General features: G+C 45.9%; 1 protein-coding gene across 1 annotated transcript; it reads right to left on the minus strand.

The window, feature by feature from the left end:
- Nucleotides 1-128: 128 nt before the first annotated feature.
- On the minus strand, nt 129-12,336 carry galnt11 (UDP-N-acetyl-alpha-D-galactosamine:polypeptide N-acetylgalactosaminyltransferase 11 (GalNAc-T11)). Its single transcript, XM_042213021.1, has 11 exons — nt 11,754-12,336; nt 8,850-8,973; nt 8,396-8,562; nt 8,190-8,315; nt 7,299-7,548; nt 7,105-7,222; nt 6,800-6,952; nt 6,502-6,717; nt 6,310-6,414; nt 5,697-5,834; nt 129-5,607 (listed from the first exon to the last, which is right to left on the minus strand). The coding sequence occupies exons 1-11, from the start codon at nt 11,974-11,976 to the stop codon at nt 5,473-5,475; spliced, it is 1,755 nt and encodes a 584-aa protein (XP_042068955.1). The 5' UTR covers nt 11,977-12,336; the 3' UTR covers nt 129-5,472.
- Nucleotides 12,337-13,237: the final 901 nt, after the last annotated feature.

A 13,237-nucleotide genomic window follows, 5' to 3' on the forward strand; every position in this document is an offset into this window, starting at 1 on the left:
TTTAACACTCGATTTTAACTACTATCATTTTACACCTCAGAGTTACATTAAAAGAATGTGACTCTGCTTAGAGTAAAATTAACTCTACTTTTGCAAAAAGACTATTAACACCAAAACATTTAACACTTTTGAATTTGCTGTGTACACTCCCCGACACTTCCATCGTAGACCAGTTTAACGCTAGCAAGCAGGTTGTTTTGGTACCTCCTTTTAGGGAGGGAGAGGTCGATTCCTATTTGTTGATGAGTTGATTCCACTGCTTTTGAGCGCATCGCAACCACTTTAAAATGGCCAAAGGATGTCTGGAGTCTGTTGTTGCAATGCAAATTAGTACCACTACACAATGTGTTTCTTCAATCGACGCTCGTTTCGGGCGCGATCAGTTGCCAGTGCCCGGAGTTGCGATGATTCTGGGGAATGACTTAGCGAACGGGAAAGTGTTTTCTATCCCGAGAGTGGTTGAGAATCCTGTGCCTGATACTTTGTTATCTGACCCTGCCGCTGAGCGCTCCCCCTCTGTTTTTCCTGCCTGCGCTGTAACTCGCGCGCACAAGTGCAAGTATGGTGATGTTGATTTGTCTGATTCTTTTCTCTGCGCTGGTGGTGAGCCGGAGTCTGGATCTAAAACCTGTGACCCGCTGACGGGCGACTCTGAGGCGATGCTGTCTATTAGCTCATCAGTGACATCTCAACTGCCTTTGGGAGTTAACAAAAAGGATTTTGTTTTGGCACAACACAGTGACCCGACTCTTGTGGGTTGTTTTTCAGCTGCCAACTCTAGTGACCAGTATCCTCGTGTTTATAGTGTTGAGGATGATGTGTTGATGCGTACCTGGTATCCGCCTACAACTGGTGATCTGGGCTGGAATGTGTTTCAGCAGGTTCTGGTGCCTCAACAGTACCGACACAAAGTTCTTAGTCTTGCCCATGACAGCTTTTCTGGACATTTAGGTATTAGAAAAACCTACCACCGCATTCTGCGTCATTTCTTTTGGCCAGGATTGAAGAATGACATTGCTAAGTATTGTCGTTCTTGTCACACCTGTCTGATTAGCGGTAAGCCTAACCAAGTCATTCCACCCGCTCCATTACACCCTATTCCAGTTTTAGGGGAACCTTTTGAACACATACTCATCGAATGCGTTGGTCCACTTCATAAAACAAAATCGGACCACCAGTACCTCTTGACTTTGATGTGCGTTGCTACACGTTTTCCCGAGGCAATTCCATTGCGCACCCTTAAGGTTAAACCAGTTGTTAAGGCGTTGGTGAACTTCTTTTCTACTTTCGGGTTACCAAAAGCTGTCCAAACCGACCAAGGCTCTAATTTCATGTTTAAGATTTTTGCTCAAGTTTTGCAATCACTTGGCATTAAACATCAGAAATCTAGTGCCTATCATCGGGAGTCGCAAGGTGCGCTCGAGCAGTTTCATCAGACATTGAAATCTATGATGCGGAAATTTTGCCTTGAGTCTGGAAAGGAGTGGGATGAGGGGTTTTTTCAAAAATTCTTGAAAAAGTAACCATAACCTCTATGAACAATTTCAATCTGGTTTCTGCCCCAATCATAGCACAGAAACTGTTTTGTTAAGGATTACCAGTGACCTTCTGATGGCAGCTGATTCTGGTCTCCTATCCATCCTCATCCTTCTTGATCTTAGTGCAGCATTTGATACCATTTCTCACAATATTCTCCTGAACCGGTTAGCATCCATTGGCATTAGTCACACCCCCGTTGCCTGGTGCACCTCATATCTCTCAGACGGCACTCAGTTTATCCAATTTAAATCACACTCTTCAAGTCTCTATCCTGTTTTCCCCTCCACTCAGGTTAAAAGTTTGGGTGTCTTACTTGACAGTACTCTTTCATTCCAGTCTCACATTAATTACATAACATGGTCTGCATACTTCCACTTACGTAATATTAACCGACTCCATCACTTCCTTCCTCCCCATGCTGCTGCCATCCTTGTCCATAGTCTTATTACGTCCCGTATTGATTACTACAGTTCCCTCCTATTTGGTCTGCCTAAAAGGTTCCTTCATAAACTCCAACTTCTTCAAAACTCTGCAGCTCGGGTCATAACTTGCACTCCGTCATATTACAACAGTTCTTCAGCAGCTTCGCTGGTTGCCTATAAAAGCCAGGATAAACTTTAAAATCTTACTTCTCACGTATAAGTGTATCCATAAATCTGCTCCTTCCTATTTGTGTGACCTGCTCCATATCACCACTGTCTCCCGCCCTCTCAGATCCTCATCTGCTGTTCATCTTACTGTTCCTTCCGCTCATCTCATCACTATGGGACACAGAGCCTTCAGTCGCTCTGCACCTCGGCTCTGGAACTGTCTATAAGAAATATAGACTCTCTTCCCGCATTTAAGTCACAGCTCAAAACACATCTGTTCAAACTGGCTTATTCGCTTTAGTGCTGATTTTAATCTGTTGTCAAGTTCTGTTTTGCAATTTTAACTTATTTTATGCATTTTATGACTAATGCTCCTTTTATTAATTTTGTTCTTTGTAAAATGGTAAACGGCCTATATTTGTAAGGTGACCATGGGTTTCTGAAAGGTATCCTCAAATAAAACATATTATTATCACACATGAAAGCCTTGGAGAGGAGGATGGCACGGTTTCTGTTCTGAAACTTAAAAGTTATGATGCTCATATTTTTTTGTAAACCCCACCTTTGGATGTTTTCCTGCGAGCTGCTCGGATTCAAACGACGCCTGTAACATTTCACAGCGGCGGTCCCCTCGCCGTGTATCACTGTGGGGGACGAGGACCCTACAATCCTCCAGCTAAGTTTGACTTCTCCGTGAGTTTCCCTTTGATGACTCGCACTGTTAGAGCTGCACGACGGTTATTTTGGGCACAGACGCACAGAGGTTAGCCTTCATAGACTATGGGCACATTTACTGTAAACCGACACACGGGCCAGTGTTTAAGGTTAAAGGTCGGAGAGCTGCAGTCAGCTGAGACTGACGGAGTCAGCTGATGACGACACGCGTCCCACTGAAGACGTCCAGATGAGCACAAGACTTTTTCAGGATCATTTACAGTCATTTAAGATACCTTTATTAGTCCCACACGTGGGAAATTTGTTGTTAAGGCTGCCGACCATTGCCAGCGCCATCTTACCCTTCTGACCATACATACATCACACAAACATCACATGGGGAAGACAGGTCAGAGAGGTATAACAATGGAAAATGCACAACATGAGGAAAGATAAGGAGACAAAAATAACTCCCCTAGACTGACCTCCAACAGGGAGATCAGTTTGAGAACAGAAAAAAACAAACAAAAAAAAAACACCTCAGCACATGAATCATCACATCACACAACATAGAAGACATGAGCTTCGAAGGCGTTTGGAGGGGGTGAGTGTAGGTCTGTGTCAGTGTACATGCGTATGTGTTCAACCAAGAGAAAGTGTCCCTTCACCCGATTAGGCAAAAGTCAACAGTCTTCAATCGATGCGGGTGGCCTTAAATGAGGAGGGAGAAAGTCATAACACAGTCTTGTTATCTAAGGGAGAATTGTTATTCCCGTCAGCTTTTGCCTTGAGCATCCAACTGGCGCCACATGAAATGAAGATGGTAGCTGTTTTGGTTAGTGCGAACCAACTGCTTCAAATTTTACAGTTGTCTAATGTCCGTCACTGGTCACAAGTCTGGAGCCGTGAGCCTCTCCACGATGTTATCCATCCATGCCGAGATGTTATCCATTTTGCTCATAGGGCATGAGTGTTCACGACAGCCGTGAGCCTCTCCGAGATGTTGTCAGATGTTGTCAGTCGGTCTCAGTACTCACAGCAGCCCAAACTTCTCCAAGATGTCATTCGTGCTGCACCTGATGAGCCCATTCTGAGAAGCCACAGCTCGCTCCATCTTTCCAATCAACAAAGCAGGCAGCCTTGTGGGGATTTGAACAGCCGTTTCCGGTTTCTTTATCCTTCAATAAGCCGGGGCCAATCAGCAAGAACCCTGTTATCATGGTTCCAAAAAGGTGTCTTCAATGTCTTGTCACGGGCTCTCCCGAACCCAGGCTTCTCGTCGAGGGTGTCAATTGCATTCAGGGACCAGTTGATCAAATCCATAATTCTTTAGGTTTTTAGAGAACAAGTCTGGGAGACTCTCTTAGGGTTAGAGAATAAGCGAGACTATACAAAAGACATGAGAAGCCAAGCAGGAAAGATAAGTGAGAGGGAGAGGGAGAAGGAGAAGGAGAAAGTGCGACCGCCTCCGTCAAGAGCCAAAAGCAGTTTGGTTGTCAATGGTGACCTTGCAGCCCGAGCTCACCATTGACAACACTGCAGCTGCTACGATGGGTGTAGCGCGGCGTTTACGCCATCGGCCATGTTATGTGCATGCCTCCTCCCAGCTACTGCAGAACGAGCTGAGCCAGCGGGCCGTCTTCACTGAACTGTGTTTACATCATTCACACTAACCAATCACACCCTGCTGCTGTCTCACGTTTGGCCACTAGATGTCACTGAAACGCAGCTCTGAGCGTGTGACTCTAGAGGGCGCAGTTGAGCAGTGGCAGGTTTAATCAAACAAACAGTAACATTTCAGTATATTTGTGTAAATATTAATCTGCACATTCACGGATATATCTCCTGTAGCTGTAGATTTCAAACAGTCAAAATTTAAAAATAAAGGTTCACATCCTCACTTTTTATTCTACAAACTCACATTTACAACATTCTGACCTTCACGGTTAACGAAGGATAACGAGCGAGGCGCCTCTGTGACAGCATAGCGGCACTTCGTGTTCTGGGGGAACAACCGGCTCGAGGAAAAGTGGCTGTGACGCCCACTGTGGATTACCCTGACGGTAAGTAAGCTCCGCCTTCCTTCCTATCATCAGTGGCATCAGAACTGATCTCACGTGCATGCTCGCACCAACTTCATTGAGGAAGCTCCTCATTAGAAATAACTGCAGATATGGTTCTGGTGCATGAGCAGCGGGTTCCACGGGGAGACACGAGAGCAGTGGCGACGCTCCGAGTCCTTCAGTGAGTGAGTGTTCGGTTTTATTCCAGCTCTCTGCAGCTAACGGCCCTCTGAAGCAAAACTTTTGGACTTACAGCAACCTTTGACCTGAGGAGGACGGGAAGTGCTGTTGCTGCTTTAGAAGCACTTCCTGTGTGAACACGATAAAAACCCTACAGAAAAGCCTGCAGTGCTTCTCTGAGGACGGAGATGCCTCAGAGGTCACATGATGAAGGCAGACCAAGTAAACATCAGATCACTGATCAGATTAAATCAGACGCCAGACTCCAGGACTTTCCAGGTCCTTAAAAGGACCTTGAAGAAGTTCCAGGCGTGCCTGGGCATGGCGTCCGGCGTGGCGAAGTTCTTCTGCGACTGAAACATCAAACTTAAAATGAAAAACACGAAACATTAAATGAGCAGGTGAGAATCGGAGATCATTCCGTCCACGGCACCGCGGCGTCCTCCTCAGGCCTCCAGCTGCCACTGCTGTGTCTGCGAGCCATCGCATATCGCCATGGAGACGTAACCTTTCTGTCCTATTGGCTGGGAGACAGCTGCAAGACACTGACCGACAGAGACCTGGTAGATCCGGTTGGACTTCTACAGGAAACACAGAAGGACACGTGACACTGACTCCTCCTCCTGATGACAGTAAACCCCACCCACACTGTGAGGACTGTGTGTCTCACCCCCAGGCTCCACTGCTGCGACCCCCCCGAGCCGTGACACTTCATCAGCCTCGGGGGGTCAAAGGTCCTGACCTCTGACACGTCCAGACACAGCAGACCTGCCAGGATCAGCTGACCCTCCTCGTCGTACGCCCAGTCCTGCACACATAAAGGGTTAAAGGTTAAAGGTCACGGTGAAGACAGACGCTTTTATTGTGATAAACAATTGTGTTTATTAAAAACGTGCGGTCAGCGAAGTCGCTGACTCGTTTATGAAGCCGTGACGTGCAGGTCGGGACAGTCCGCATCTTCAGGGGCGGAGCCCAGCAAAGACTCGAAGCCTGATTGGATAGAGGTGTGTGAGAAACAACCTTCAGCTGACCTCTGGGCTTTGAAACATCATTGGAGTCACAGAGGCTTTTCATTGGCTAATGACTCGTCAATCATAGGTTGTTAGCCAATGACTGCGAGCCTTTACTGTCACGTCTGCTGTGAAGATGTTACCATGGTTACATCTATATTTTACGTTTGTGTAAACGTGTACTTTAGCTCTGCCCGTGCCGCCACCAGGAATCACAAATCTCTGCGGTGATTCGGTAAACCGATGTTGCGTGTGGTCATGTGATCGGCTCACCTGCTCGGGGTCTTGGGGGTCACACGGTCGCAGAACGACAGCGCCGCCCTTCTGACTGACCCGGCCCTGGGCTACCAGACAGCGTCCGATGGCGAGGTTCCGTAGCTGGAAGATGGCGGACACAGAGGACGGAAACATGAAGGTAGTTCATGTGACAAGGGGCAGACATGAACGTGTGGTGAGTTAAGGTACCCGTCCTCGCTGCAGGACTTTGGGCCGCTTCAGGCCCTTGTTGATGAACAGCGGCTGCTGCTTGTTGCCATTGGCGGCGGTCTGCATCTCAGGGTAGACTGTGTCCAGGTACCAGCTGAACGAGTGGCACTGCAGCCGCTTCCTCAACGCCACGCGCTCGCCGATGTCGCCGTAACTCCGGTTGCGCAGCTCTGGACGCAAAGAGAGATACTGCTCCTGATTGGATGAGAGAGGCATAGGAAATGAGGCCACCATGCCGGCATCCAGAGAGTGCGCACGTGTTTGTGTGTGTGTTTACCTTGTACTCATCCATCCACACGTGCGCCAGCCGCAGGGAATTATGGGCCATGGTGTCATGGCCACCCGGCGAGCCATAGGGCCGCCGTTTCCTGAAGATATGGCCAACCCTGGAGCACGGGATGATGAAGAGCTGACCACCGCACATCCAGATCTGAGCGAGACAGCGAGAAGGTGTAGCAGCAGCTGCTCTCCCCTCTTCCCACCACTTCCTCTCTATGCGCTAAGCTAACTGCTAACTGAGAGAAATGTGTGACTGCTCCTTTAATGACCCCTTCACTGACCGTCAGTAAAACAGAGTCTCACCCTGAAGGAGATTTCCAGGTTCTCTCCCCCCCAGATGTCCATGCCGGCGTCGTATTGGCCGAGCTCGTTAAAGTACTTCCTGTTCATAGCGAACAGCCCGCCTGCCATGGTGGGGGACCTGAGGGGGAGCAGAGCAAGGGGGGAGGAGTTAGAGGTCAGACCAAAACTGTACCTCGAGGCTGTTAAGACATCACCTGATGGGTCCGGAAGCTCCCTCAGGCCCGCTGAGCTCGGAGGGGGGCACGGGGTCCCACTTGAAGTGCAGCCCCCAGTTGAAGCCGCCCCTGACGATGGGGGAGGGCGAGTAGGCGAGCGTGTCGGCGGAGATGATGTCGATGACGGGGCAGACGACAGTGCGGCGGTCCTTCTGGATGGGCGCCAGCAGCGGCTGCAGCCATGCCTGGTTCACCTCGCAGTGGCTGTCCAGGAACACGAGCACCTCACCTGGACGCGCACACAGGTGAATCAGACTGCGATCTGACCTAACCTGATCAGAAGGCCCCGCCCCCTCAGAGGCTTGTGAAGGCTCCTAAAAACACTGAACACTGAATTCAAAGCTTAATAGGTGAGACCAAATACTTCTGTCCACATGGTTACAGAGCTGTGCAAAAGTCTTGAGCCGCCTGTCATTTCCTTATAGTTTTCCTGTATTTTTGAAGTGCTCTTGAGCAACAGATCTCTGGCTTTCTGGAGCTCTTTCTCATCTTTGGCTGCTTTTCCTTGTTCCGGAGCATCCTTCAGGAAGCTCGGCGAACTATTCCTGAGGGTCCAGAGATGACACAGAGCTGCTCAGAAGGATGACGCTCCTCCCCCAAACACTGGTTTTACACGTGTATGTGCAGACGTTGATTCTGACTGATTTACACGCACGTTTACACGATTCAATAAATCGCTGCACATTTTTCTCATTTAAAAATATGAGGGAAGGCTCGAGACTTGTGCACAGACCTGTGCGCATACAACACCAGACTCTGGCTTTCATACGGTTATTGGAGGAAGAGAGAGAGGCCTAACGAGGTAAAGGAGGGTTCTTCGTCCTCCAGGAAACAAGAACAGAGCAAGGAAAGCAGGTGACGAGGAGGCACCTGTAGCGTGTGAGGCTCCAATCATGCGTCCTCTGATGAGTCCTTCCCTCCTCTGGTTCCTCACTAGATGGACTTTTCCCTGAAACTCCGCCCTGACGTAGCGGTCCAGCTCGTCCTTCAGCTCCTCTGCACACAAACAAAAATCCGCCATGAGCCACGGGCCAAGCCCCGCACCAATCGAATTGCACCAACTGGTTCGCGATTACCCAGCTCGCTGTGGTCGTCCACCAGGATGATCTCGTGCAGCAGGTAGGGCGGCGTGCGGTCCAGCACGCTGTGCACAGTCCTGAGCAGGGCGGAGAGCGCCTCGTTGAAGAAACAGATTACGACGCTGGCAGAAGGTAGAGCCACAGGATAGGACTTCTCCCGACACCTGAGAGAGAGGCATCATGGGTAAACAACAGGGCTCGCCTACACATCGCACGACGCCACAGCGAGTTGCAGGTACACGTGACTACAGTCGGCTTCAGGTGATCCGGACAGTGACCTCAGAACAACCGCCGGGTCACCGCCGACACCTGCACGCTGCTACGGGGCGCTTCACGTTTTTATGGTCGTTACACCTGAACGAGCTCACTCTACAGAAAACACAAAGTTAACTCAGATTTACTGGAAGACAGAGACACAAAGGCCCCAGTGTGCCCAGTATCAGCTTCTTACTGGGTGTCTCTGGTGTCGGGCAACTGGCGGTGGAAGCCCAGCCTGTTGGAGATGAGGACGTTGAAGGCGTGACGGTGGTAGCCGCTGTCCCGAACCTCTTGATCCGCCTCGTTGAAGATCATCCCTGCAGACGGACACAGAGGCTGACACATCACATCATCTCTCTCTCTCTCACACACAAACACACACACACACACACCTTTAATTTAATTCCTTTAATTTTAAATATGTTTATATTGTCTATTCTGTAAAATAGTCAGATCGTCTATTCTTATTTAACTCAATGTACAGAATTCACCTGCTTGCTGCTACTGCTGCACATTCACCTAATGTATGTGTGTGTGTGTGTGTGTGTGTATATCTATATATCTATACATATCTATATCTATATATCTATATCTATATCTATATCTCTATATCTATATCTCTCTATATATATATATATATCTCTATATATATCTCTCTATCTCTCTATCTATATATATATCTCTATCTCTATCTCTATCTATATATATATCTCTATATATATATCTATCTATATATCTATATCTCTATATATATCTATATCTATATCTATATCTATATCTATATATATATCTATCTATATATCTATATCTATCTATCTATATCTATATATATCTATCTATCTATATATACTATCTATATATATCTATATATATATATATATATATCTATATCTATATATCTATCTATATATAGTATACTATATATATATATATATATATATATATATCATATTAGGGGTGCAACGATATTCGTATCGATATTGAACCGTTCGATACAGTGCTTTCGGTTCGGTACGCATATGTATCGAACAATACAACATTTGTAATTTATTTTATCAACTTTCCTTCTGACGATGCTGTCTGTGTTGAGCGCTCAGTGAATCTGTGTTCGACTACTCCGCCTAGGCTGCACTGTCGAGCGCAGATCCACTGAGCGCTCCACACAGACAGCATAGTCAGAAGGAAGAGCGCAGGGCAAGCTAGCGAGACAGAAGTTAAGCTCTCCTTGCAACAGGCAAATTGAACCTCATTCAGATCTGGCGTTTGGAATTATTTTGGTTTTCATGTGACGTATGACCCTGAAGGTAAGCGAGTCATGGACTAAAGTAAAACAGTATGTTGGATGTGCCACGCAATGCTCAATTACATTGGTGTGAACTAGTGTGTTAGCGCAGTTAGCTCGTTAACGTGTTGGCCGTCTAGCCCCATGCACGGAGCGATCGGCGGTAGCTCGTTAACGGAGATTTGCCGTGTTGTGGCGTTAAGGTCATTTCAACGAGATTAACCTGAAAGCACTAGTGGGAACACAACGAATATGACTGCACATTTACGCCGACATCATCCTAGTGCAAAGACAAAAACAACAAGCATGCTACTAACTTTAGCCGAGTCATTTAGACAGCTGTTAGCACATGATTCTCCTTATGCTGCTGAGAATATAGCCCAGAAGAAGCGGATAGTATAGCTTTTATTTTGGAAAGAGACATTTCTCTGTAATAAACTCTCTTTTCCAAAGATGAGTGATTCCTCAATCAGATACAGGGCTTGCAATATCGCTAGCCCGACGTCCCGGGCTAGCGATTTTTTCAGTCGGGCTACCAAAATCTATCTCTTCCCTGCCCGTCGGGCTATTGTAGGAAAAATATATGTCAATGCTTTTGCATTCTTTCAGAAATGTAGCTGGGTAATTATGTCATTGGCATCGGTGAGCCACTGTCAATATGTGACATATTGAAATCGCGTTTGAATTTGCGCTTGTTTTTTTGCTTTCACTTTGCAATCGTGCGAACTGTGTATAGAGAGCGACAGCACTGATCTGTGAGTGATGATAATTTGTGCACCAATTCCTCTGACATCGTCTTATTAATCGTTAGCTTACTATGCAAACATGACAAGTGAAATCTCCCGCAGCTTAAACATGTGAGAGGTTGATCGCGCAGAGAATCGCTGAGCTTATGTGAGTGAGTGTGTAAAAGCATTTCAGTTCTGCTGAGCCAAATAAGACAGGTCAGGGTGAAGAAGTGACAGCCAAAGAAAAGCTTACCACAAAACGGAGAAGTTATGACAAATCAGACTATAAGGCAAAAAGAAAGTGCAGCTTTATGGTTTCATGGACAAAAGAATTTCTGTGGCTGCAATATGATCGAGCTAAATAACCAGGGCTGCACATAAGTGGTCCGCAGGTGCGCATTCGCTGTCAAAATAAAAAACACGCACAAGGGTTAGGGTTAAATTTAAAAACTGTACTTTTGAGTTAAAATATATATTTATAATTTTAATAAATGACAAATTAAAAATGCATGAACATTTTTAGTATCGAAAAAATATCGAACCGTGACACCAAAGTATCGAACCGAACCGAACCGTGAATTTTGTGTATCGTTGCACCCCTACTATATATATCTATAATTTATCTATCTTTATATCGTATTATCATACATATATATACTATCTACTATATCTCTATCTCTATATCTATATATATATATATATATATATCTATATAATATATAGTTATATATATATTATATATATAATATATATATGATAATATATATATTATATTATTAGCTATATGTTCCTCCCGCCAATTTTTGCACATTGATGAGCGTTGTTCAGGCTACATTTCCACTGTGTTTCATACTGTATACTATGATGTGAACAAATAAATTAGACCTTGAACACACTAGTGTTATCGTGACATCAGAGACTTGGCCCTGCCCCCATTTGCCAGTTATCATTCATTTAGTCTGACAGACCTCTGGTTTACAAAGACTCTGAAAACAGGTCATCACTGACACGCTCTCAGGCCCCACCCCTTACTCCACCCATCACTGCCGCTCTCCCAGCAGTACCTGAACGCACCACGGGCACTCACCCATCTCTGGTGAAAGCTCCACTCCATTACTTGGCAGCAGAGGCCGACGCCCCCCTCTACGATCGGCCACACCTCCAGCGATTGGCTGCCCGAGGTGCCTCATGGGAGTCCTGCCACGGTCAGGCTCCGCCCCCATGGAAAAATACAGGAAGAGCAGGAAGGACCAGGTGGCCGAGGTGACGAGGCAGCCATAACAGAAGTACCGCAGCGTGACAGTGGTCATGGCGGGCGAGCAAGCATGGCCTTACATTACACTGTAGTGAGACAGAGAGTTCATCAGTCACAGACTGTGTCCCAATCCAGCGACCGCACGCTTTGTAGTGTGCATGTGGAGAACGATTACGTCACAGCGATGCGACGAAGAGTGTCCCAATACAAAGTGTACTCCAAATGCGGTCGACAAATGCACCCTTCATTTGCCCAAATTAGAAGTGTGGCCCGGTGTACACTTCGGGGTACCATATATCCCACAATTCATAGCGCGGCGGTGGGTGTGGACATTTTGTTCGGAAAAAAACGGCAGATGGCTGAAGCAGAGCGGCCGAAGAGCAAACTTTTAAAAATAAGTACTGAATATTAATGCACTTATTTATGCTGTTAATTGTTCGGTGGTGTCGAGCCAAACGGACTTTAACGTGTGTTTGAACGAGCTGACGGTTCACTCGTTAAGCTGAAAGAAAGATGCTTTAATCACAGCAGTCACATTGTAATGTAAGTCACAAATAATTTGTGTGGCATCTTATTGAATGCAGAACAACTGATTGTTCTGTAAAATAGTTTGAAATGGTTATAAAAAAAAAAGGTAAATGGCTGCAAATAACTTTGTTGTTTGCAAAACTTGTGCATAATTTTAAAATTGACAATTTATATTTGCATTTAAAGTTATGAAATATGATTCATTAAACATGTTTGTGGTTGTTACAGTAAAAATATAACTTTTTCTACTCGGATTTTATGTTTTTTGTCTGATTTTAGATCAATTGTGTTAATACAGTATGTCAAAATGAAAACATAACTGTAAATTCAGACACGTGAGGTTGTGCTGAAAAGGATGATACCAAACAAGGCAAAGTAAATGTTTTTAAAGGTGAAATGTGAGGAAACATCAAAAGTAGTTAAAAATGGCCAATTATACCCTGGACCCCAGGTAAAGGTTACAATTTTTTTAAGTAACGCAATAGTTACTTTTCAAGTAATTAATTACTTTTAGAATCTTGTAACTCAGTTACCTTTTTGAAGTAGTAACTAGTAACTATAATTTTTTTCAAAGTAACTTGGCCAACACTGGGGGTCAGAGGTCACAGCCTGAACCTCCAATCAGCTCTCAGGTCGACTGATCACAAGGTTATTCTATTTTCAATGAGTAACCTGGAACTGCTGCTGGCGTCAGCACACCTGAGGACAGGTGTCCTGTGTCGGCAGCTCAATCATTCACCTGAACTCGTGACTGACACAGACAGAAGAGCAGCTCCGACCAGGGTACA

Source organism: Haplochromis burtoni, unplaced genomic scaffold (assembly GCF_018398535.1).
Source record: "Haplochromis burtoni strain Fernald_Lab_line unplaced genomic scaffold, NCSU_Asbu1 Contig_408, whole genome shotgun sequence".
Lineage (NCBI taxonomy): Eukaryota > Metazoa > Chordata > Actinopteri > Cichliformes > Cichlidae > Haplochromis > Haplochromis burtoni.